Here is a 26,757-nt window from a genome sequence, read left to right on the forward strand (position 1 = left end):
GGACGGATACAGACGCCAGCATCGATTCGGGCAACCAAACAGCAAGCAGCCGAGCGTTGCCTGCACGCGCAGAGCCAGACGACACGCGTGCAGGCAACCAAACACGTCCTTCAATGATAGCCCACGCACACTCTCCGGAAAATATGGTGGTGCTTACAATGTACTATCTTTATTTTCGTTTATTTGTCACTATTTTTTAGTGTAGCAATTTTTTATCTTACGTTTTTTTGAAAAATTTACGAATACTAAAATATACAATACAAATGAAATAAATTTTACGATAAATCTAATGATACGAAAGTTTTAAGTATTTATGAACTTTTAAAAAAAAGTCAGAGTCAAACATACCATATTAAAAAGCTAGCGACAAGTAAACGAAAATAAGTATTCCGGTGGTTTATACGAACCCATGTTCAGACTGGTTCTGGATGGAATTTGTATGAACTTTTTGTTAAACTATGGGAAGTTACTATAATAATATGCTGGTGTTGTGTTATTGGCTCTGCTCAATAATCGTTTACAGTGGATTCATGTGTTAGGTCAGATTTCTTTCTGAATCAACATGTTATCGGTTCCGGTAAATCATCCGTTACAGTGGATTCTATGTGTTGGTCATCATTCAAGAATGCTAAGCGTCAGTTTCACTCCTCTAAAGTATCAGACGAGGGTCAGCACGTGTGGCAAAGCCACACTCCTTTTGGGGAATTATTTGATAGAGGTTTTTTTATTTAAATTCTCTAAGTTAAATGAATTTGAAAGTGATTATATAGTTGTAAGTGATTTTTTAAGTAAATTTTATAGAGGAAATAATTCCGTGAAGGAAGTGAGTCAGGTGAAATTATTTTCAGCTTTTAATTTTATTCCAAATAATCACTCTTATAAAACTACTTAAAAACTAAAAATATCAAACTACTATTTAATAGAGCTCACACTAATTACACTTTTAACACTCTGGAAGTGGTCGGACCGGCAAATTCATCTATCCTAAGTTAAGCAACCTACAAGCCCATCTAGTTATGAGCTTTTGAGCCCATCAGTCCACCCCTCCTTAACTCAGCACTATCTAAGCCAGCCCACACCGAGCCCAACCGGCGCCACTCTCCCGACCACTTCTCCTCGTCGACCTCCCCAGCTTTCCCCCCTCCTCCCACCCGCATCGCTCACCGCCGCCGCTCCTAAACCCCAGAAGCAAACCACGCGCTCAAACACCTCCTCCGCGCCGCCACCGCTTCCTCCTGCGCCGCCACCGAGGGGGGGGGGGGGGTGGGCAGCAGCTGTAGCAGCGCGCGCGCTAGAGAGAGTTAGGTGGGATGGGAGGCGGGCGGAAGCGCGGGCGCACGCAGCGCCGCCACTTCAAGCAGGGCCGCGACAACGTCTGGAAGCACAACCCCCAGCGCCCTCCCGCCTCCGCCGCGGGCGAAGGCGGAGAGGGGCGCGAGGGGAACCCCTCGTGGCAGCCGTTCGCCACCGAGAACCCGGCCTTCGAGGAGTACTACAAGGTGCAGCGCTTGGTTCAGATCATGTCTAGGTTACTGTATATTTTTTCCCCTCATTTTTTGGCGTGATTCGGTGCGTCCCTAGCTTTTGATGGTGGTCGGGTTACCTCTGGGCGTTGCCAAAGTGCTAGTTTTGATCCCCTGGGGTTGCTCGTCATGTAGCTTTGGTTTTAGAATGCGATGATTTGTTGATGTCGTAGCAAGAGATGTCGTCATATATATTGGTTTGCAAGTGGCAGCTATATGGATCTATTGCAGTGTTGATTATTGATTTCTTCACTTACCTTGTACTCATAGTGTGGTTCCTTAGCTTCTGCTGTGATTTCTTATATCTTTTAGCTTATCAGTTGGATGCAAAATTTCTTAGAAACCGTGGGTATGGATTTCAGTGAATCCTGTTCAACGTTGCGCATGTGCTTATCTTTACAGGAGCAGCAAACTATTCCCAAGGAAGAGTGGGATGACTTCATGAGTATGCTCCGGAAGCCATTACCTGCCACTTTTAGGATTAATGCGAGGTAATGCTTCTCGCTGAAGTTCCAAAGTGGACACATAAGTTTGGCTTAATCACTTGTTTAATTGTTATGACTAAGTAGCAGTTGGCTTATGAACCAATATGGCACGGAGGAGGTGTATGCATTGGATACACTAGTTTTCCAGGACTACAGATTAGCAGTAGCTTGTACTTTGCTTGAAATCACCAATTTTGCAATTTCCTGGCAATGCTGGTCTCTTTTTGTTCTATGTCAGGATGAAAGATCATCTATAGGCTATTAAACTGTAAAAGCTACACTTACTGCCTTATCCTCTTGAGACTTGAGAGATAAAGGTTGAATAGGGCCCTTTCCTCTTTAGAAATATTGATTGATGCCAAGCAAGTGTTATTTTTTTGAGTAAAGCTTCCCCACTCTTTAAAGAGGATCAAATTCTCCTGATCTTGTTTCATTAAAATTAAATAGGTGTTACATATTCTGTTTGTAAGCATATATGACCATTGTTGCCATGTTGGTCTGAAATCAATCATAGACAAATTCTGCTTTGTTTAATGGACTTTGGACTTGATCCCCATGCTGCTTTATACCCTTTTCCTTAAGAAAGGATTACACTATCTCTATTCTTGCTGGGATGCTGTTTACATGTTATGGTTCATCAGCTATTTTGCTGTGCACATTGTTCAACCTTGAAACATACTTATCTTGCAATAACCTAAACAACTGTCCATATAGTTAGAGCAAGAGTAGTTCTGTAGTTGTACAAAATACCCTGGTATTTTTACCAGGACATTTTTCTAGTTTTTTATGCCTGATTACATGCAGATTAATTCATTCCTCTACTTAGTGGTTTGATTATTCTATTTTAGTAATCTAAAGTTTTGTTTGTCTTTTCAGCTGCCAGTTTTTTCAAGATATTTGCTCACAGTTAGAAAATGACTTCAGGAAGTCGTTAGAGACTGAGGTTCCTTCTAAAACTCTTGCATAAGTTCAAGTTAGAGCTCTTGACAGATTCCATTTTATAATCCGTTTTTTCATGGACAGGTAAGTGATGAGCATGAAGAAGATGCTATTCGGCCCTTGCCTTGGTACCCTGGTAATCTTGCATGGCATTTGAATTTTTCTCGAATGGAACTGAGGAGAAACCAGGCACTTGAGAGGTAAACAGAATAACAGATCATGCATGATTTTATTTTGAAAGAATCTTGTCAAAATTAGTGTTCAAAAGTATATGATATTTTGGTGCAAAAAAATCCCTTCAACTTGTTACAATTTCTGTTGAGTTTCTTGTAAGAGTTTTGAGGGCGTTAAATGAAAATAACTATTTAGATTATTTGTGGTGCCTTAGATTAGCTGATGCATTATATAGATTATTTGTGGTGCCTTAGATTAGCTGATGCATTATATAGATTATTTGTGGTGCCTTAGATTAGCTTATGCATTGGCCGTGTACTCGTATGCAAATAATAAAGCCATATTATGAACCAAAGAAAGCCATATTATTTGTGGTGCCTTAGATTCACTTTTGCTTTGTTAACCATTGGTACACTTAACAATTTGCTATCATTGCAACATTGAAAGCACTTAACCATATTTAATATTCCAGTGAATATAGCTGTTTATTTAATGTTGATTTTTCACTCCAGTTTTCACGAATTTTTGAAGCAAGAGAACGAAGTTGGCAACATAACTAGGCAAGAGGCTGTCAGCATGGTGGGTACCTGATATTTATTTCACAGATGTGCTATACTATTTATGTATAATGCTTTACATGTCTTGGGTCAATCTGGTTTCAATGGTATATATTGTTTTTGCAGGTCCCACCATTGTTTCTGAATGTGCAACCTGATCACCATATTCTTGACAGTATGCTATCTATTGTCCTTGTCCATCGTTTCACATGTTGTGCAGTATTAGTAATTGCCTGCATCTCGCGTACTGCCTATTTGGCTTAATTTTGGCTACTTCACAATTCTAGTTTGTAAGGTTCACATCCTAGATATTCAAAAAACAAGTTTGTGCAACAGTTTCTATAAAAGTTTAAAAGTACTAAAGGCATAATTTTTGTATGCATCAGTAACAAGTCAAAAAAGGAAGATTTTTTTTACTATTCATGGCTACACCTTATGTTCACAAGCCAGCTGTTTCTCTTATTTAAACTGGGCCTTCCCTGCTTGACTTGAGCTTAAACTTATTTTTGTGGAATTTGAGCTTAAATCAAGGGCTAACAGCTTCCACTTGGTTACAGTATTCAGCTTTTATTTTTGAGATGAACGAATTCTCTAATACCGTAGTCTCATGAATTTTATTATCTTATGCAGTGTGTGCTGCTCCAGGATCTAAAACTTTCCAGTTACTTGAGATGATTCACCAGTCAACGAAGCCTGGATTGCTTCCAAATGCTCTGGTGCGTTTCAATAGCTATCACATATAACTGACACACATATAGTTTTGTTTCTATTGAATTTCAGAAAAAAAAAAGCATTGATTATGTCATCAGTTTTCTTACCTTATGCTTCCTCTGTGTACTCAGGTGGTAGCTAATGATGTTGATGTGCAAAGATGCAATCTTCTTATTCATCAGACAAAGAGAATGTGCACAGCCAACCTGATAGTGACAAATCATGAAGCGCAGAACTTTCCTGGTTGTAATCTTGCCAAGTTCTGTTCTGAAATGTGTACGGATGAGTCCAAACTGCAGAGGTTGGAGTTTGATCGCGTGCTGTGTGATGTGCCTTGTAGTGGTGATGGGACTGTCCGTAAGGCTCCTGATATGTGGAGGAAGTGGTAAATACTGAATCATCTTTTCTCATTGCTGCTGAGTTTTTCTTAGTTCCTTATCAACTTGTTTGGCTATTCAGGAATGCTGGCATGGGGAATGGACTTCATCGTTTACAAGTGGAAATTGCTATGCGTGGTATGAATTGAAACATGCTTAGAGCATGTGTTTCATTGAACTCTTATGTTGCTTCACTGTATTATAATTTTCTTTTCTAAAATACATTTACGCATTCTGAAGTCACCTTTGTGTTGTTAAACTGATGATGTCCTCCTTGCGCAAGTGAACTTTTGTCATCTTTCTTTGATTATGAATCAGGTCCTTGTGGCTGTGGCTCTTCCAATAAATATTTCATGAATTTGAGAATTTGTTTGCATTGTCATTAGGATAACTTACTGCTTAGGAGCTTGTGCAAATGTCTTATATATTTATTTCATATCCATCGGATATCCGGATATATGTATATGATTTGGATTGTTTCATAATCAATCATGTATTGTAGAAATTAACATTAAATTTAATACTTCTGACTATGATGGATAAATGACATGTTAGTTGTATTGTTAATGACTTGTTACTTACGAGATTAGGTTTGTATATTTGTTGCCTGTTCAGGTATGGGTTTGCTTAATGTGGGTGGAAGGATGGTTTATTCAACGTGTTCGATGAATCCCGTTGAAAATGAAGCTGTTGTTGCTGAGGTATTTTTGTTGCTTGATTTTAACCGTAACCTCCACTCCCCTCCTCAGATACTGTACTAATGTTCAGTTTGGTTAAATTATTTTATTATTGTTGTTGTATTTTCCCGGTTTGGTTTCACCCTGAAAAATGGTGTTCAGGGCATAGCAAGTCCATTTTCAGATAAATTCTTTGAGATTGGACCAACATGACATGCTCCTTTTTTCCCTTGTATATTCCTTTTGTAGTTTCCTCATGTATAGTTTCTCTATTTTTTTTAATCTCTTGGGCTTTTCTGTAACATCAACCATATTCTGCATAACTCCATAGATTCTACGGAGATGTGGGGATTCTGTTGAACTTCTTGACGTTTCTAATGAGCTACCTGAACTAGCCCGCCGTCCTGGACTTACTACCTGGAAGGTTGGTATACATGTCCCTAAATCATTTATATTTTCTTCATTATATTACTCTATTTTGCCCATTGGGTGTCTACTTTCATAATTGCATGTGGTTTCCTATGAACCTAGAGTTTGCTATCCTTTTTGGAGGCAAATGCATGAAGGAAACCTTAGATGAGGACAGAGAACCTCTTTAGTCATCAAGCACAGTACACAATCTAACGTGCTGGTACATGATTGGCACCTCTGGCTGATAACATGGTGCAACTGCCATTGCGTCGTCTTATTAACACCTCAATGCATACTGACATTGATCAAAGCTTAGTGCCCACCAGATAAAGTGGAAGTGAACTTGCATTTTCATATCATACACTTTCTACTTTACTGTTCTGTTAATTTTTTTTCTTTGTTTTTGTTTCAGTAGGTTTTTACACATGAAATAAGTAGAGAGGACATGAATGTGCCAAATTTTTATATTATTTAATAAAAAAATAATTCCTTTCAATTTAATGTGACACTTTTGCTAGGACAATTGGAGTAGCAACACATGTTTCAGTCTGACTGTTTGCAGTTTTTTCTTATCTAGAAATTGTTTTCACTCTACACTTTCAGTTGGTGTCCACTTTTCAGTTGCACAAGTAATCTATCTTTGAGGGCCTCGATTTTGTTTTGATAACTCAAGGTGGTAAAGATTTATTCTGCTCTCCCCTCAATAGCTCAATTATTGCAGGTACGGGATAGAGGGTCTTGGTTTGGTGTTCATGAAGATGTTCCTTGCTACAGGAAGGATGTGATATCACCAAGCATGTTTCCCTCTGGTAAAGGCAGCAAAGATAACCGTATGGTGAGCAGCAGTGTTGAGGTCAACACAAATGTAGTTGATGCAGACATGAAGGATTCGACAGATATTGGAGAGGGAGAACAAGAAACAAAGATAGCAATTGATGACAGCAATAACAGTGACAATCCCAATACTGAAGGGAGAGCCAAAGTTGATTGTGAGTCTGGTGAAGCTAAAGATAGTTATAAAAAATTAGATTCTACTTCCATCCGTACAGAACATTCGGATTACCCGCTGCATCGCTGCATGAGAATTGTTCCACATGACCAAAACAGTGGGGCATTTTTCATTGCAGTCCTTCATAAACTCTCTCCCCTGAACGGTACTATTCTTCTGTGTCCATTTACTCTGCATATTTTGTTGTTTATTGCATCAAATTCCATATACATTATAGTTCATCTTTCTAGTGCTCAAGTATACATTACACCTTTTCAGAGAACCAGGTGGTAGAAGTGATAAAAAGTGAGCACGGTAACTTGAAGGACAGGACTGAGAAACTTGAGGAAGATTTAGGATCAGGTAAGGTATCATCTGAAGAAACTATATTACACCAGCAAGTGGTTGATGGTACAAATGTTCTGGATGGAGAACAAAATGGAGACATGGATAATAAAAGTTCAAAAGATAAAGGCTCAAATGATTCTAAGGTGATTGTTAACGAGGCAGAAAATGGTCAAGCAGGAACAAGAGATAGAAGGAGGAGGCCACAGAACCAAGGCAGGTGGAGAGGGGTTGACCCTGTGATATTTTTCAAAGATGAAGTGACAATCAGAAGTATAGTATCTTTCTATGGTATCAAGGATTCATTTCCACTTGAAGGTCATCTTGTGACTAGGAATCCCGATGCTAGTCACGTTAAGAGAATATACTATGTGTCAAAATCAGTTCAAGATGTTTTGGACCTCAACATAAAAGTTGGCGAGAGGCTTAAGATCACCTCACTTGGCCTAAAGATATTTGTAAGTGTCCTGTTGATCTCTGTTCTTTATCTATTCAAGCTTTTCTCAGAAGATGACATTTTACATCAACACAGTGATTCTCTTCTATTATTTCACACTCTTTCAGGAGAGACAGTCATCAAAGGACGGCTCACCATGCACATTTAGGTTGTCTTCGGAGGGATTGCCGCTGCTGCTTCCGTACATCACAAAACAGATTCTATATGCATCCGCAATTGACTTCCAGCACCTTTTGCAGTACAGGACTATTAAGTTTCCTGATTTTGTGGATGCAAAATTTGGTGAGGAAGCTTCAGCTTTGTTGCCAGGTTGCTGTGTCTTGGTATTACGCGAAGGTAATAGACATTCCTCTTCAAGCATCTTCAGTTAAAGGTCTCAGGTTGATGACAACTGATCATCTTTCTTACAATTTCAGGGCATCAGGATATAGGATCCATTGCCATGGATCCCTCTGCAATTGCCATTGTTTGCTGGAAAGGAAAGACCAATTTGTGTGTCATGGTTTCTCCTCTGGACGGGAAAGAACTGCTTGAGAGGATTTCATTACGTTTTGGGCTCGAAGTCCCCAAAGCAGATGGACCCAAGCAGGAGATTGATGGATCAGACGAGCAACCTGATTGTGCCACTGAGACAGACGATCAAGAATGTTTACCTCAAAGCAAAGCATCAGACATGGAAATTTCAGATGTTAAGGAGGTTGAGTAGCTTTGATGTTTATTATAGCAGGATGCAAAAGTATCCTGTTAGTTGGCTACTGTTTTTTTTATCTACTTTAGTTGGTGATCGCTACTTAGCTGGCAATTTTTCATTCTGGCACCATATTTCATGTACGGATCCTATTGTTATAAGGAGAAGCGAAGCAACTCGTCCACAAGGGATGGACAGCACATGGGCATGAAATGCACACCACCTGGTAATCGTGCATGGTGTTCTTCTCATCGTGCAATAGCTTCTATTGATTTTTTTTTCTTTGAGAGGATGTACCACACCAGATAAATTGTTACACAGGACACCGAATGTAGTAAAATTTGAGACGAGATCATTTGAGACATCTTGTGTGTGGGTTAACTCTGGATGCGAAATCTGATCAATTTGAGTTGAACTTTCTGAGGGTTCTTGTTCAGCACCACTTAATGAATGGACAACAAAGATGGAGTCCGAGCGTATTGGTATCCATTTACTTCAAAATCCTTGCATGATAAATTTACAGGTAGGTTTATCGTCTCGCGGACTCATAACGGCAATTAATCTTTCTCAAGAGGAAGATCCGTCACTTCACTCATAACGGCGATTAATCTTTCTCAAGAGGAAGATCCGTCACTTCAAGATCAAATTAAGTATGAAGTTTTATACTACATACGGCACCATTTACATTCAGATTTAAAATCTGAATACTTAATGGATAAAAATCTACATGACCTATAGAACTCGCTCAAAGAGCGATATGAACAGCAAAAGACAATAATACTGTGTGAAGCACAATACGAGTGGTCCAACATTCGCCTCCAAAACTTTAAGTCCATTGTAGAATACAACCATGCTATTCACAAAATCTGTTCTAGGTTGCTATTTTGTGACAAAGATCCCACATATGTAGAGAAAATTGAAAAAACTTTATCTACAATGCTTCCTACCTATAGGGTATTGCAACAATAATACCGTGCTAGGAACTACCAGCACTATTATGAATTAATTCACACTTTACTTCAGGCTGAAAAGCACGATGGACTTCTTTTAAAGAATCATCATCAGTGCCCTACAAGCATTGTACCTTTACCTGAAGTTAACTTCAATATTCAGAATACCAATAAGTTTGATGGCAACCAGAGCCGTCCAAAGAACCTCAAAGGCAAGAAGAACCGCAACAAGAAGCAGAAATTCTATAGAAACAAAAAGGGAAAGGGTATTTTCAAGAACAACAAAGATAAATCTGACATTTGTCGTAAATGTGGTTGCCATAGCCACACAACTAAGAAATACCGCACCCCAAAATATTTGGTTGATCTCTACCTAAAATCCATCGGACCAAGCCGATCATCTCAAGGCGAAAGATATGAAGCTCATTTCAATTTTCAACCTGACACCATCAGGACGGCAAGTTGTTCCCAAAGAATTCATCCAAAACCAAACAACGACATCACTCTGCAACAGCAAGAAGACCTTGAGAGCATGGATAATATGCTCGTGAAATTTGCTTCCAACGACTTATTTGGAGACCTCAATTAAGCTCTCAATTAATTAGATATTATTATATCTATGTCCTATATAGTGTTGTAATAGGTTGTTGTCATCATATACTATATTGTATAATGTATTAGCGCATTGATACTCAATAAAGTTGTATATGTTCTATATATCTATGAAGAATTTCATTTTAAATTCTCCATTTCTATATATAGATATCTACGGGGGATAATTCGATGGAAGAGAAAATGTGCTTAGTGGATAGTTGTACCACTAACTCTATACTAAGGGAGACTAAATATTTTCAAACTCTTACAAAAAGTAAAGGAAATATTTTGAGAATCACGAGACGCGATGCTATGATTGTTGGCTCTGGTCGCTCCATAATCACTCTCCATATGGGTACTCAAATTAAAATTGACGATGCACTATTGTATCCCGATTCAACACATACCCTACTAAGTTATAGAGATATTCGTCAAAATTGTTTCCATATCGAAACCCATGATGACAACAAAGAGGAATATCTTCTCATTACCAAAATAACGGATATGCCAAACAAATACTAGAATTTTTTTCTCTTTTTCTTCAGGATTGTACTATACATACATCAAACTCGTACCACATGTTACGTATAAGGTAATTTTTCAGAATGTTAACACATTCCAAATATGGCATGATCGCCTTGGTCATCCTAGTGTCGGGATGATGCGAAAAATTATTAGCAATTCAATTAGTCGTGGCATAAATAATGCAAAATTCCCACAATCTTCGAATTTTGTGTGCACCGCATGTGCCACAGGGAAATTAATTTTAAGATCCTCTTGTCTTAAAATCCGAGCTAAACCACTTAAATTCCTCGAACGCATTCAAGGCGATATATGTGGTCCTATCCAACCATTAACTGGACCGTTCAGGTACTTCATGGTTCTCATTGACGCATCTACACGATGGTCACATGTGTATCTTTTGTCCACACGAAATCATTCTTTTGCCAAAATAATTGCTCAAATTATTAAATTATGAGCACATTATCCTGAACATAGGATACAATCCATTTGAATGGACAATGCAGCTGAATTCACCTCACGTGCCTTCAATGATTATTGTATGACCCTAAAAATTTAAGTCCAGCATTCAATACCATACGTCCATACTCAAAATGGTTTGGCCAAATCTCTCATCAAGAGAGTCAAGCTCATTGCACGACTATTATTACATAATTGCAACCTACCAACTTCATGTCGGGGTCATACAGTCTTACACGCTGCTGACTTAATTCAATTACGACCAACTGTATATCACACTGCTTCCCCACTGCAGTTAGTATGCGGAAATCCTCCAAGCATTTTCTATCAACGAAAGTTCGGTTGCGCTGTATACGTACCGATATCACCACTGCAGCGTACATCAATGGGCCCATACAGAAAATTAGGGATCTACATGGGGTATAACTCTCCGTCGATCATAAAATACATATAGCCCCTCACAGGGGACCTATTTCCAGCCCGGTACGCTGACTGTATATTTGATGATGAGCATTTCTCGGCATTAGGCGGAGATTTTAAGTACCAGAAAGAATGCCAGAAAATCAATTGGAATGCCATAGACATTTCATCCTCAGATCCACATTGTAGCATCTAGGCCCCTAGGTAAGTGGTAAGTGTTTCGGTGATTAATGACAACCATATTACTGTGACTAACAATTTATTTTGAAGGGAATCAAAAATTTAGTATACAATGACATTTGGGTAATCTTGGTCCCTAAAGTGCTTATATGGACAATCAAAGGACATATACTTTAAGATTAAGGATCTTTTAGTTCTAAGTGTCACAAAGGAGATGGAGGACACTTAGAGTAGTATATGTCTTCTTTTCTTTTAGTCTTTTGACCGTACTATAAAGGGGGGCTAAAAGTAGTAGTTTGACTTAGTGAGTCTAGACATAGATGATGCACACTTGTTAAATTCTAGCACTAGATAGATCATACAAGTCCATGGTGAAGTTGTCAAGGAATTAGAGCTCAAAGAGAGTTGAATTGGACGAGCTCACAAAAAAAAAAAATATATATATATATCACTCACCGGATTATCCTCTAATGGATGTCTAATACTCACCGGATAAACACTAATTGAGGCATCCGAATTATATGAAAAATTTCAGAAGTGTTACACCGGAATATCCGGTGATGGAAGCCCGGTGACCACCGGAGCTTTTCCAGCAGAGAAATTTTTGGGAGAAAAACTATTTTGTACTCACCGGATTATCCGATGCTGCATAATATGAACACCGGACTATTTCTTGCAGAGAGCATTGCTTCGGGCCACAGTGAAAATTACGGTCACCGGACTATCCGGTGACTTAGCTGGCAGACCACCGGAGAAATGTTGTGAAGAAACTCAGACAAATTGAACTCACCGGATTATCCGGTGAGAGCAAAAATATCACCGGAGTATTTCTTGCAGAAGGTTCTGAAATTCGAAGGGTCGGGTGAGTTGTACTCACCGGATTATCCGGTGACGACTGTTGTTCACCGGAGTTTATCACTGGACAAATGTTGCCGTGCAACGGCTAGTGACAGCTGGCTCTGGGTTTGAACCCACCGGATTATCCGGTGATCTTAAGAATATATCCAGCGGATTATCTGGTGATTACAGAAAAATGAGAGTGGTTAGTCAACGGCTAATTTTGATCTCTAGGCTATAAATACCCACTCAGTTGGTTTCAACAGGTGCTCTTGCGACCCTGTAGCAGCTCATACACTTGGTGTGTCATTTAGAAGCAAGAGAGAGAGAGCACTTGTGTCCATTCTAAGTTCTTAGTTGAGGATTAAGGACTTCTTTGAGTGCTTGAAGAGTAGCAAGTGTGCATCTAGTTGTTGTCTAGGCTTTGTCTTTGTCAAGCGAAGCTTGAGGCTTGTTACTCTTGGTGGTTGGCAACACCTAGACGGTCTTGGTGATCGAAGAATTTCTCGGTGAGCTCTTGGAGGAATTGTGGGAGCCCCGGGAAAAGGAGGATGTACTTGGTTTGATACCCGCCAATCCGGAGATGGAGAAGGGGTAATCAAGAGAGAGCACTTGAGCCTTGGTGACTCAAGGGGGAGCGACATCCTTGGTGGATGCTCCAACGAGGACTAGGGGGAAGTGCCAACTTCTCGAAACCTTAGGAAAAAATCGGTGTTGTCTTCTCCAACTCTTTACTTTCTTGCATCTTATTTTGAGTTTTGTTATTATTGCAAGTTCTTCTTAGGGATTATCTTTCTTAGTTAATTCTTGCTTGATTAGCTATCTAGTGCTAGTTAAAATTCCTTATTTGCATTTCTTTTAAGTTGTATTAGGTCAAGCAGCAGTTAATTTTTTTTAAAAAAATTAATATCCCAATTCACCCCCCCTCTTGGGCTATTCGATCATTTCACACGTACTCAAGAATCTGAACTCCAAGTTCAGAGAATTATAAATTTGTAAAATATTGCAAATAACCTGCCAGATACATTTATTAACAATAAAGGTGTCACTAAATCATATATTCCTGCTAGAAAGTGCCGGAAAGAGTGGAGATACCAAATAAAACCACTCAACTCCCAAATCAAAATAAGAGGGGGAGAAATACAGTCACAAAGGATAAAGCTTCTTACAAGCTACCGCGGAAACAAAGAAATCTCTCCCCCAAAATAGTAAATGCAAATCAACGTCAAGTTGAAGGACACCCAAGGCCTATGGATACTATACATCCAGTGGATATTCAACATCCACATCCCAGCATAACTGTGCACACAAATACTGATGTTGGAACATCAGAACACCCAGACTCTATTGTAATGGGAAATCACAATGAGTCAGAAAGAGTAGATAAAATTTTCATAAATTATATTGATTCTAGATAATCATTTGACAGAAAGACTACAATTATCGACACATATCTCTCCTCAAAGATTGCAAACGACATTCTTAATGATCCAGATCCCAAGACCATGGCAGAGTGCCGCAAGCACTCGGATTGGACACAGTGGAAGGATGCAATCCAGGCAGAATTGCACTCGCTCTCCAAAAGAGAGGTATTCACATCAGTAATACCTACTTCTCGTAATATTTTCCCTGTGGGATACAAGTGGGTTTTCATCCGCAAACGGAATGAAAACAACGAGGTGGTGAGATATAAAGCGAGGCTTGTAGCACAAAGGTTCACGCAGAGACCCAACATTGATTTCAATGAGACTTATTCTCCAGTGATGAATGGAATTACGTTCTGATATCTAATTTCATTTGCAGTACAAAACCATCTATCTATGCAGTTGATGGATGTAGTGACCGCATACCTATATGTGTCACTTATATATATATATATATATATATATATATATATATATATATATATATATATATATATATATATATATATATATATATATATATATATATATATATATATATATATATATATATATATATATATGAAAGTCCCTGAAGCACTAGACATTACGAATCCAAACGTAAATCGAACATGTATTGTGTAAAGCTTAAAAAGTCACTATATGGCTTAAAGCAGTCAGGAAGAATGTGGTACAATCGACTAAAAGAGTTCCTTCTACAAAAAGATATTCTAACAATGATGATTTCCCATGTGTCTTCATAAAGAAATTCTCAACAGGATTTTGTATTATCTCTGTGTATATTAATGATCTGAATATCATCGGAAATATAGAAGATTAAAAAGTCACTATATGGCTTAAAGCAGTCAGGAAGAATGTGGTACAACCGACTAAAAGAGTTCCTTCTACAAAAAGATATTCTAACAATGATGATTTCCCATGTGTCTTCATAAAGAAATCCTCAACAGGATTTTGTATTATCTCTGTGTATATTAATGATCTGAATATCATCGGAAATATAGAAGATATAGATGAAGCACACAATCATCTAAAGATGGAATTTGAAATGAAGGATTTGGGTAAAACCAAATTTTGCCTGACAATACAACTTCAGCATCTTTCTTCAGGTATTCTACTACACCAAGCCGCATATACCCAGAAAATATTGGAGAAATTCAATATGGAAAAATCATATCCTTCCAAGACTCACATAGTTGTTCCATCTTGATATGGAGAAAGATACATTTAGACCACGGGAGGAAGGAGAAGAGATACTGGGACCCAAGGTTCCTTATCTCAGTATCATTGGAGCGCTTATGTATCTTGCAAATTGCACCATACCTGATATCACATTTGCAGTTAACTTACTAGCTAGGCATAGCGCTGCTCCAACTAAACGCCATTGAGCGGGAGTCAAGAATATCTTTCAATATCTCTAAGGCACCATAGATCTCGATCTTTTCTTTCAAAGAAAGCAATATATGAATATGATTGGATACACTAACGCTGGCTACTTATCAGATCCCCATAATACCATATTACGGACAGACTTTGTGTTCTTACACGGTGGAACAACTATTTCTTGGAAGTCTTCAAAACAGACTATTGTAGCTACATCCACAAATCATTATGAAATAATTGTATTATATGAAGCATCACATGAATGCGTATGACTTCGCAGAATGATCAACAACATACAACAGTCATGTGGTATTGGTTCCATTGAATCATCAACAATTATCTATGAAGATAATTCTGCATGCATTGCTCAAATGCCAACAAGTTACATAAAGAGCAATATAACCAAATATAGTACTCTAAAATATTCTATCCTCATGAATTGCAAAATAATGGGGAGATATAAATCTTGCAAACTAAATCATGTGATAATCTAACTGATTTATTCACTAAGTTCTTACCAACTTCTGCATTCCAAAAATATGTTCACGGAATTGGTATGCGACAACCACGAGATTTGTAAGGTTCAGGGAGAGTTGATCCCTGAATAATAACATATTTATATTATATTGCACTCTTTTCCTTTATGAGTTTTTTCTATACGATTTCTCATATAAGGTTTTTTTTAATGAGGCAATATCTATTTATTTCTCATATAAGGTTTTAATATGATTCAAAGATCATAATTATTGCTCTCTAAGCTCACCAATGAGTTTTTCCCTCCTAGGTTTTACATATGAGCTTATAATGAGACAATAACTGATATATATCGTACCATTTTCTCCTTATATTTTCTCATTGAGTTTTAAAGGAGTTTTAATAGCATATCAACATATAACATACTATTGCTCTCATATTTTTTCCACAGAGTTTTAGAATAGTTTAAAAAAAAAATTACATACAAGATAATTGATGAAGGAAGAGTGTTGCAAACAGACATCTCTTCCATTAAGCATGTGATCAATTAGTGATCCAAATATCATTAGCAATTAACAAAGCTAACCGCCTTCAGTTATCAAGCAAAGGCATACATTCATCTCAACGGGCATGTCCATTCAAAACCTATATATATGTAAATACTGTTCATGAATGTATGATGATTTTCATTCTCTCGACCTACTGTCTCTTTACAATCTCTCTACTCAAAACACAACGGACGTAATAACGTTCACCAGAGAGAAAAAAAAGAGCTTGGAGCACACCGAGTCAACGGAGTAACAGGTCCGATGTTTTTCGTTTCCTCTCGGACATTCTAGCGGAAGTATTTCCCTTTTTAAAATGCTCAAACTTGACTCATTTATCAACCTAACAACTTAAGGTGATCAAACTAAACTCATTTATTATATCGATTTAATCCCGAATCAAGATAGAAATGTGAGTCGATCTCAATTCTCAAGTGGCTCAAAAGCCTCTAGCTTTTTTGGCACCCTATACGAGCGGCCACCATCGATTTCTTTTGATTTTAAGGCCATTCGTTCAGGGACGGAGCTACCCCCGGGGGCAGGGGTGTCATGGGCCCCTCATGCTTCATCTTCATGTACACCCTTGTGTACATATGTGTTAATATTTGGCCCCCCTCCATTGCAAGGATGTTACCCAAACTGTATTTTTTCTAGCTCCATCCCTGCGTTCATTCCTTAGCACGAAGTCACAAAGTTCAAGCGGGCACATACTCCACCGTTCCTAAATAAATTACTCCAACCCGTGCAACATGCCTCATACCAAACAAGAAACTAATGGACGAAGAGCACCAGTTCAGCAACAAGATGTGAAATTGGATGCTAAAGAGATGGCCCATTGATTCCAAGATGACCAGAGAACTTCCCCTTGCATGCCGGGCAAATGTAGCCAAGAGAATCAGCCTGCTGCTCAGCGACGGTGCCCAAATGCTGGAACTGACTGTTGCACCACACGCATATGGATTGGAGCACGCACCCGCCGACCATCCTCGACAAGGACGGCCCCCAGCCTGACTGGAACGGAGGGCAGCTACCGAGCTGTGGCGCATAACCTAGCATCAGCGTTGGCTCGGGAACAGGTACCGCATCATGCCTGCTCATGCTCCCGTACGGTGGAGCTCCAGCTGATGCCATCCTTAGCTGCTGCTCAAAGCTAGGATACATCGGCTGCTTCGGGCCACCAAATCCAAGTTGCAAATCACACTGTTTTAAGGACAATAAAAAAAATCATGTCAATCTCAAGCATGTTATCAGATAACAGAAGGGCGTAAACATTTAAACTTGATTGACAGAGTCAGTAAGCAAACGGATATGCCTTTACAAAATAGTACATGATGACATAAATAGATGTAACCTATGAGACAAGGATAAGCATACGATATAGAAGTATTTACAGTTCACCTACAACAAAAGCTACATGAACATAATTCATCATGCGATCTCACATAACAGTTGTTTCAGTTATCAAGTAAAAGAGCACCTTTCTCCCCCATGCCATATGGAGAGTATGGACCCGCAGAATTAACAAAAATTACTGACTAAAGATAAATTGACTACACTTTTTTTATAAAAAAAAGTCTCACTCAAACTGTGAAAACCAATGGCATAATGACCCGCTGAAGTCCTAACATGCTAGTTCTACTAGATTAGAGCAAAATTTTCAAACAAATCTTAAACAGGAACAACAAGAGGGTGGAGAGTCAGCATATCCTGCAAAAAAAATACCTGATCTTGAATAATCCTGCTCAGTGGAACATCTTCAACAGCACGAACCAAAGAGGTAAAGCTACCATAATTGGTTTGCATGGACATAAAATCATCAATGTTCCCACTTGTGCCAGCTGCAGGGAGTGAGTCACAAGAAGGACCTGCACTGTTGTATTGATTCTCCAAGTCACTGTCAGATTTTTCCAGTGCCTCAAGCATGGAACCTTTGATATCAAAATCCAGCGTGCAATGTTCATTTGGTCCATTGCGACTGGTGGAGCTAACAAAAGAACTCCTCATACCATGGATATCAATTTCATCAGTTGCAGCACCACCAGTCAGTGTGTTTAGCTCAGATAATGAGTAGCAGCTTGCAAAATCAGTCTTCATATTAATGGCATTATTCAACTGGGCAAGACTACTTTCTGTGATGGTACCATTGAATATATCATTGTTATAAGCTTCAGCATCAAAACCCGTATCATTACTTGTCATGTTCCGTGAGTTCATCAATGCTTCTTTGGCATTATCTTCACATCTGTTTCCATAGTTCTTGATTTCAGGAGTCATTGAACAGGAAGAAGTGAAACAATCCACACTAATTTGAGCAGGAGGGATAGGGCCCATGTTCAAATTAGACTGATACACCATGCCATTTTTCTGATTGACAAAATTTTCACCCTCCGAAGCACTGTTCTGGTTGGCAAAGTTTCCATCCTTACAAGCATTGTCATCATTAGAGCTAGCACCAAAGCATTGGGCAATAATGGATGATCGAGTAGCGTCATCGGGAGTATTAGATGTTTCATAGTTTCCACCAGAAACAGGAGAAGATATTGTATCCAAACATGAATTGAGGTTTACATCCTTTATTCGTAGGCCACTTTTGATCTCATCATCTTTCAAAGTAGTCATTTCACAATCCATAATCTTGTCCTCAACAGGCTTGTCATTTCCGATGCTTGTGGGATTCAGATCAGGCTCATCCACGGTTATAGCAAGTGGTTTACTTTCTAGCTGGTTATCAAAATTATTTTCTTCAGGAGAACTGCCAAATTTGCCATGCAGTAGATCACAAGGCTCAGAAACTTGTTTGGGTTGTGTTATATCAGCACATTCCATTGGATCATCTATGGGTTTGCTTTCATCAGGATCATCTGTACTCAGATAAACCTCTTTAGGTATGCTGCAAGTTTCATCAAGCCTGTTGAAGTTTTGGGAACAATATGAGTTGGAACGTTCTAAATCTCTTGTGCTGTCATTCTCATGAACATCTGCGGAGTTGCAAGTATTAAATTTGCCTTCAGCATCAGTACCAAGAAGCGCTACAGCATCGTGGCATGCTCCATCATGGGTTTTATGGTCATCATAATTGTCAGCAGGGTCCTGATGATGCCCAGAGACGGGTTCTTCAGCAGCAGGTCCTTTTTCCTGTTCAGGAAAGCCAGACAATTCCTTGAGAGGATCCTTATGATGCCCAGAGATGGATTCTCCAGCAGCAGGTCTTTTTTCCTGTACAGGAAAGCCAGTCATCTCCTGAAGCGAGTCCTTATGATTCCCAGAGACAGGCTCTCGAGCAGAAGGTTCTTTTTCCTGTTGTGACAGTGCAGTCATCTCCTGAAACCCACGTGGCACTGCAACCAATGATGGTTGACCACCTAACTCACCCGAAAAAGCCCCATCAAACAATTTTGCTGGACTCTGAACTTGATACCTTAAATCAGCAACACCACCAAAATGGCCAGGTCCCTCTTCAGAGGTCTTCTGACATTCTTGAGTCTCAAACTTTCCATCTATGCTGGTGCCCAGTTCGCCAGATTTACTAACCCTGCACCTTTTAGCTTTCCTTTGGTGAAAGGATAACTGATGTTGCATATAGGCACTCTGGTCCTGAAAAGTTAAATTGCATTTCTGGCACCCCTTTATGTTCGCTTCTATCCGAACTTCATCATTCAGAAGTTTTTGTTGATGAGAATCACCCGAGTGACTGAACAAAGTAACTGGCATTGCAATTTGCTTTTCCTCAGTTGAATCGGTTTGCTGGTGAAGACCTACAGACTAATCAAACAAACTTGAGCTAAACCATGAAACCTCAAGTATACAGATAATGTGCATACTCAAAAAACTTACACTAAGAACATCCAAGCCATGCACTACTGCACTGTTACTCTGAGTGGCAGTTGGCTTTGCCTCTGGATATCCAATAAGAGACATGAGATAGGAAGACACTTCTTTGCATGTAGCAAACTGATGTCCTTTGGGGCTGGAAAAGCATGTTATATGAAATTAGACTCAGGCAAACAACAGTGGTAGGAAAATAGCATCAGAAGTGCAATCTGCTACCAAATGAGATGAGAAAAACATTCAAAAAGTGCATATGCCCTGGTGGCTGGTGCTGAGGAGATTACACACTATAAAGACAATGCTATAGTGGCATATTGTTCTAGCAAACACTTACTATCACAGTTAGGCTCTTCATTAAACAACTTGAAAATAACAAGATTGACAATGTCAAAAGGAAATTCATGGATATTTACATAGCACCAATATACCTTTCTTATGCAGATCATAAAAGGGCAAGAAAATCTTTGGAAAACGAGAACAGCCACCAAAGCAGTGCTTTACATTAAACAGCTATCAGTAGGTTCACTAGGTTGGCACACGTGTAATGGGGAAAAAACAAAAAATAAAGGTACGCCAACAATATGAAACTGCACCATTTAAGAACAATGTGGAATCAATTAAGATGATTACAATAATCAAAGTGTTTCAAAATATGGGCACAGTAGGAAGAAACCATGACGGTGATAGAATTTTTCATAATTTCGTGTGCACTAGCATCAGCCCAATGTGACTACTTCACTAATTTCACATGTTTGGGTATTAGCCTAATTTTCTCAAATGTAAATGAGTATGATCATTGATCAGATATACACAGCTCATAGCTGTTAGCCTGTCACTTTATCTGTTTGTACGATTGCATCAGGGTGTGGTCCGAGGGTCACACACTTACTCAGAAGCATATTTCACACACAGTTCTATGTTCCTAATCTCAGTTTAATGTTTCCTTCAGGTTACTGAAGTAGAACTATTGACAACTTTGAAGACATCTCCCTACCGACGAGTAAATAGACAATCTTTCTACAAAATAAGCACTGAGGCCACGATGATCCTTGTGAACACCATTGTGTACAGTCACATCGCATCATTTTTGGAACACCGAGGCCACCATGATCCTTGTGAACATCATTGTGCAGTCACATTGCATCATTTTTGGAACACAAAATCTGAATCATCATCCATACTTAGAACACTTATAAACTGACACCTACTACAATAAAAAATAAGCATGCTTGGGTAGAAGAACAAACCTCACATAACGGCGGCAATTAATCCATGCGGCACGCTCCTTACGCTTGAGCCCAAGCAGCAGCTTCCACCCACGGGGCAGATGGTCACCAAACATGCCGGCATCAACGAACTTCCTCCGACGCCTCCGGCTACCCCACTGCCCTTCCAGTGCATTCATGAACTCCAGCAGCTCGGACTCCGCCCCCAATCCTGCCGTCCGCTTCCGTAGCTCCTCCCCGTACGGGTCCACCAGCTCCGCGAGCCTCGCCAGATTAACTGCCACACCCTTCGGATTCATCAGCTCGCTGTCAGGGTCCACCGCCGCAGGCGGTGGCGGCAGGGACGGCGTGGGGAGCGGGGGCGCGGGTGCTGTTGTCGCTGGTGCGGTTAGGGTTTGCGGTCGGGGTGGAATCGGGGGCGGAGGTGGGTACGAGGGATCATCGCGCGCGAAGAGGCCTTGGAGGTGGAACACAATGAGGCGGTTCTCGGAGTCCTCCTCGGTGGGGGCAGCTGCGGCAGAGGAGGAGGAGGCGGTGATGGTGGTCAGATTGTGGGAGATGTTGGTGGCGACGCGGTGGCGGGAGAAGGTCTGCTTGCGGGAGCCGGCGCTCTCGTTGAAGACAGCTCGATCGACCTTAGGGGGCGGTAGGAAGTCAGCATCGCGCCGGCGGCCAAGGCGGGGGTCGACGGCGTACGGCGACGCGGCCGCGAGCGCCACGAGATCCGACTGCGTCAGAGCCCGGAGGTCCACCACAGCACCCACCTCCGTCCCCATGGCGCCCGGCGACGGCGACGGCGCCGGCGGCTCGCGACGGACGGGGGATTTGGGGTTTGACGCAAGGAAACACAAGAAAGAGGGGATGCGAGGAGGACGACGGGAACGGGAGAAGTGGGGGTGGTCAGACGAGGAGTTGCCCTCTGGATCGGACGGTTACCATGCCTTTAATGTTCGTGCGCAATTGATCCCAAGGCACCCAGCCGGCGCCACCCACGCAATCGCCGCTCGCCGCCGCCACCTGATGGCACGCCGCCTCTTCTGCGCCACGAGAGCGCTCCTTCTTCCTGTCCCAGCTCCCGCGCCGGTGCCCGCCGCCGCGTCTTCTGCCACGGCCGCAGCCGCGGCGGCCTCGCTTGCGCCGCTGCTCCCTTGCAAGCGGCGCAAGAAGCTCCTGAAGAAGCTCAGCAGCCCGCGGGTCGCGCCCATCGAGCCGGAGTCTGCGCGCCACATGCCCGCCCTCGACGCCGTGCTCGACCGCGACTCCACCTTCCGCTTCCTCGCCCGCGCGCGCTCGTTATTGGCATCCCTCCCGCCACCGCACCGGATCCCCCTTTCCGAGGCCGGCAAGCTGTATCGCGAGCTCGGCTTCCCCCGCGGCCGCAAAGTGTCGCGCTCCGCAGCACGCCACCCGCTGCTGTTCCACCTACCCGTCGTGGACTCCGTCCCGCAGCTCGCGCTCACGCCGTTCATGTGCTCGCTCCTCGAAGAAGAGCGCCGCCTCCACGAGGAGCTCCTCCCGTCGCGTGTGCTCGCCGTCCGGAAGCTCCTCATGCTCACCGCCCACCGCCGTGTGGCGCTCGCGAAGCTCCACCACTGCCGCGCCGTGCTCGGCCTCCCCGACGACTTCCGCGACCGCGTCCGCGACTTTCCCAACGACTTCCGCGTCGCCGTCGATCCCGACGGCCGCCACGTCCTCGAGCTCGCGCGCTGGGACCCCGCGCTCGCCGTCAGCGCGCTGGAGCGCGACTTCGTCGTGGATGAGCGCCGCGTCCGGCGCACCTTCCGCTTCGCGGTCCCGCACCGCCGGTCGATGCCGCTCGACGCCGAGGACGCCGACCGCCTCGACGCTGTGACCACGTTCCCGCTGGTCTCGCCGTACACCAACGGCGCGCTGCTCAAGCCGTGGACGCCGGAGGCGGAGAAGTACCGCGTCGGGGTGGTGCACGAGTTCCTGAGCCTGACGCTGGAGAAGCGCGCGCTGATCCACCACATATTCGAGTTCAAGGAGGAGCTCGGGCTCACGCGGCACATGTACGAGTCGCTGCGGAAGCAGAACCGCGCGTTCTACCTCGCCGGCACGGAGATGAACTGGGCCCTGTTCCTCAGGGACGCGTACGACGACAATGGCGTGCTCAAGGAGAAGGATCCCCTCGTGCTGTTCAACGAGAAGCTGCAGCGCTATGCGTGCATGACCAAGATGGATTCCTGAGAGAGCATTGCCGATGCTGCAGGCCTGGCTCAATAGAAACAGCTTACAGTTTTGTGGCTTGTGCTTCTCTCGTTCTGTCATAGAAACTCAGATACGCATATCAGGTATGCAATTCTGTATCGAATTATATTTCGTTATTCATTTTCTATAGATTTTTCAATTGTCTGGATACAACAACAACAACAAAGTATTTTAGTCCCAAACAAGTTGGTGTAGGCTATTCAATTGTCTGGATACTTATTTCAAATGTGTTTTACATAGTTCAAATTCGGTAGGTTTAGTTTATCTAGTTCAAATTCCATGTTTGTATCAGTTTTATGATATCCACCAGATATACATGCTCCGTTCCATTTGAGAATGCTCACCGTTGGTGACTGTTCTTCTTGATGAAAAATTGCTTTTAGAAACATACAAGTGGTCTGACTATATCCATCTTCTTGATGGATTTGGTCACTAATTACTTTGTTGTGTTTTCTCATCTAGATTTGACACCCTACTCCTCGTCATATTATGTTTTACATGTGCGCTTCATGCTTCAGTTTTGGCTAGCCTATTTAGATTTTAGAATATGTGCGAGGCATTGCCTGATTTGCTTAAACACGCACAATTCGTCTCTCTTAGCCGAAGTCTCACCTTTTCCCTTAACAAGCACCGATACATCTCTCAACGTATTTCATGTCCCGTAACTCTGCCCGTCTTGCGAAAACAACGAGTTCAGATAATTAGATAATGCAGCAGAAAAAAAAATCGCCATTACTTATACTTTTTCAGGGAATATAAATCAGTGCCATTAGCATTTAGCAGCTACCAACTACATGCTGTGATTTGTGATCATTCGTCTAATTTCATGTACATCGTTTACTAGTAGCTACCATCTGGGAAGACGTTGAGAGCTGGTGTACCTCCGGAGCTAAACATCGGTCCGTTCTCAGCGCCTACAAACCTACGGATTGGTCTTTTAGCTTACACTGATGCCTAGTTGCAATTCTTCTGTATAAGCACATAACCAAAACTTCTTAGCTAGACCACCTGTTCGGGTGGTCGTCGTGTATTACCCATCTGGAAACTCTTTTTCCTTTTTATAAAGATATGTAGCTCTCCTGCGTATTCGAGAAAAAAAAAAAAACTGACCTCTGAGTCTACTGCAGATGTCATCGTCCTAGTCTCGTACCAATATGGAGCCATGGACCTCTGGAGGTGAGAGCTGCCTTCCTATGCCATCCACAGCCAGGGGATAAATGTTTTGCTCCGCTGCCCGAGTATTACACACTCTGTACTGCTTCCGGATATCCGACCTGGTTCATCGCGGCCTGTTTGCACGATTGCACAAGCAGGAATATGTTTCAGAGCATGCATTAGTGAAGTTTGGATTAAGAGATTTCCAAAGCTGCTTTGCGGGATCATTACATCGAGCTGAAGACTGGATTCTCACTTTCCCCATTTGAGAAGCTCCTTACGTTGATCAGGTTGAATTCTCACTATTGTGTTGATGGCATGATGGGGCTTACCCGCTAAGTCCTTTTTGTTAGAAATAACATTTTGGAGAAAACCTTTTACGCATCATGTCGAAAATCACCTAGACTTTCCTATAGCACTTTTCAAGAATATTAGAAAAAACGTTCAAAAAAAAGAGAACATCAAAAAAATCAAAAGTCAGCGAGCATGATATTTTCATTAAAAAAGTTGAGGAAAAAAAAACAGGTAGAATTCCGACCTGCCGGATTCGAACCAGCGACCTAAGGATTTATCTGCATCCGACTACAGTCCTCCGCTCTACCAACTGAGCTAAGGTCGGTTTGTGAAGGCAATTTGCAAATATTTCATTAGTTTTTTCTGCGGTGGGCAGGGGCAGGGAGACAACTCAAATTTTTGGTCTTATTAGCCGGACAGGTCCATCCGAATATTCCTCCAAATCATAAGATGACCTTATCCAGAAAAAAAAGTCCCGGACGAGGTCAGGTACGTGTGGCATTGATTTTTATTTAACTCTTGATTAAATCCAGGAATATAAAAAAGGTTTAAAAAATTTAAATATTTTTAAAGTAAAAAAGAGCTCACTAACAATCTGTTTTAATTAGTTGATCTAAAAGTTATGAGCCGATATTTAATTATTTTTTTTAAAAAAATCTGTTTTATAACTTTTAGTAATTTTTAATGTCTCAAATAAATTTCTAAAAATCTAGAAAAATTCACTAATATTCTTCTCATATGATGTACTAATTTATAAAAATATTTTTAAACCTAGACTTTTTGGTAAAAAAATAAATTCCTTTATAATGCTTTATTTATATGTATTTTTATCATTTCATGTGATATTCTCTTTTTAATTCAATTTAAATTAAACAATATGCACAAATTCATCCAAATGCTTATAGAATGCATATAAACAGAAAAATAGTTTATCATATCTATAAAAAAAAAGGTTTATCAAATCCCACCAACCAAATAGAAAATTAACTCATAATATCCATCAAACTAAATAAAAAATTAGCTCATCTCATTAAAAAAGACAAAAATAATCCTATCACATCCAACCTTAACCTCCAACCAACCAAACCCTTTCCAAAATGGTAAGTCTGGCCAATTAGAAAGCAGGCTTACGAAGATTATGCTAACTAGTCTATCAACCCGGGCATTCACACGGGCTCAAACAAATACCTCTTGTTAAGTTACAGTGTTAATATTCGAGCTAACATATTATAGTATGCTAACTAAAAAATATAAGAAATAATAAAGAAACTATCGTACTACTCGCCAAGAGTTTGTAGAATTAGATCACCTTTTAGTATGTTATTTGATATATAAACATTACTGAAAAAGATCTTCAGTGACAGATGATAACCGACCTAAGTGATGGACTTCGTAACCATCATTCTAAACGTATTATTGATAACTAATTATTAATGACGAGTTACGACCTATCACCGATGATCACATGAGTAATGACCCGTCACTTATAAAAGTCATCAATAACAGGTTATAATCGTGGCCTATCATTTATGACTTATGACTTATCATAAGTGATGGATCATAATATTAACCCGTCACTAATAACTGATAAATGTTTTTCATATTTTTTGACACGAAAAAAAATCAAAAAATATTTTTTTTACATGAGCCATCCCAACACAAGAGCTATCACCACTCGCGATCACTCGCGGGAATTGAACCCATGACCTCCTCTCACTCGCATAACCATCTTAACACATCACCCTCACGTGCGTTCTAAAGAAAGCCGAATATTTTATCATTTTAATTTTTTTACCGAAAATTATTAGTGATAGATCATAACTGTGACTCGTCACTAATAATTGTACAATAATGATAGGTCATAATCTTGAAAAAATTAAAAATATATTTATGTCTATTATGATGTCG

The 26,757-nt window shown here is 40.9% G+C and overlaps 3 protein-coding genes and 1 non-coding gene across 4 annotated transcripts; 2 read left to right on the forward strand and 2 right to left on the reverse strand.

The window, feature by feature from the left end:
- The first annotated feature begins 1,076 nt into the window (after window positions 1-1,076).
- On the forward strand, window positions 1,077-8,696 carry LOC133897208 (uncharacterized). The gene is made up of 15 exons (XM_062337850.1): window positions 1,077-1,499; window positions 1,926-2,014; window positions 2,885-2,951; window positions 3,032-3,147; window positions 3,634-3,700; window positions 3,805-3,853; window positions 4,309-4,394; window positions 4,521-4,774; window positions 4,849-4,904; window positions 5,382-5,467; window positions 5,775-5,867; window positions 6,576-7,008; window positions 7,122-7,645; window positions 7,752-7,980; window positions 8,061-8,696. Exons 1-15 carry the CDS (start codon window positions 1,311-1,313, stop codon window positions 8,348-8,350), a joined length of 2,628 nt encoding a protein of 875 aa, XP_062193834.1. The 5' UTR covers window positions 1,077-1,310; the 3' UTR covers window positions 8,351-8,696.
- An 8,061-nt stretch (window positions 8,697-16,757) lies between these two features.
- On the reverse strand, window positions 16,758-22,085 carry LOC133896640 (uncharacterized). Its single transcript, XM_062337240.1, has 4 exons — window positions 21,193-22,085; window positions 19,952-20,084; window positions 17,840-19,879; window positions 16,758-17,317 (listed from the first exon to the last, which is right to left on the reverse strand). The coding sequence occupies exons 1-4, from the start codon at window positions 21,945-21,947 to the stop codon at window positions 16,937-16,939; spliced, it is 3,309 nt and encodes a 1,102-aa protein (XP_062193224.1). The 5' UTR covers window positions 21,948-22,085; the 3' UTR covers window positions 16,758-16,936.
- LOC133896997 (protein WHAT'S THIS FACTOR 1, chloroplastic) lies at window positions 21,946-23,379 on the forward strand. The gene has a single exon (XM_062337600.1). It carries the CDS (start codon window positions 21,946-21,948, stop codon window positions 23,377-23,379), a length of 1,434 nt encoding a protein of 477 aa, XP_062193584.1.
- Window positions 23,380-25,087: 1,708 nt separating this feature from the next.
- Window positions 25,088-25,174, reverse strand: TRNAY-GUA (transfer RNA tyrosine (anticodon GUA)). The gene is given in 2 exon segments: window positions 25,088-25,123; window positions 25,138-25,174. It is a non-coding gene; the product is annotated as a tRNA-Tyr (tRNA).
- Between the last annotated feature and the right edge of the window lie 1,583 nt (window positions 25,175-26,757).

This window comes from Phragmites australis, chromosome 17 (assembly GCF_958298935.1).
Source record: "Phragmites australis chromosome 17, lpPhrAust1.1, whole genome shotgun sequence".
In the NCBI taxonomy this organism is placed as follows: domain Eukaryota; kingdom Viridiplantae; phylum Streptophyta; class Magnoliopsida; order Poales; family Poaceae; genus Phragmites; species Phragmites australis.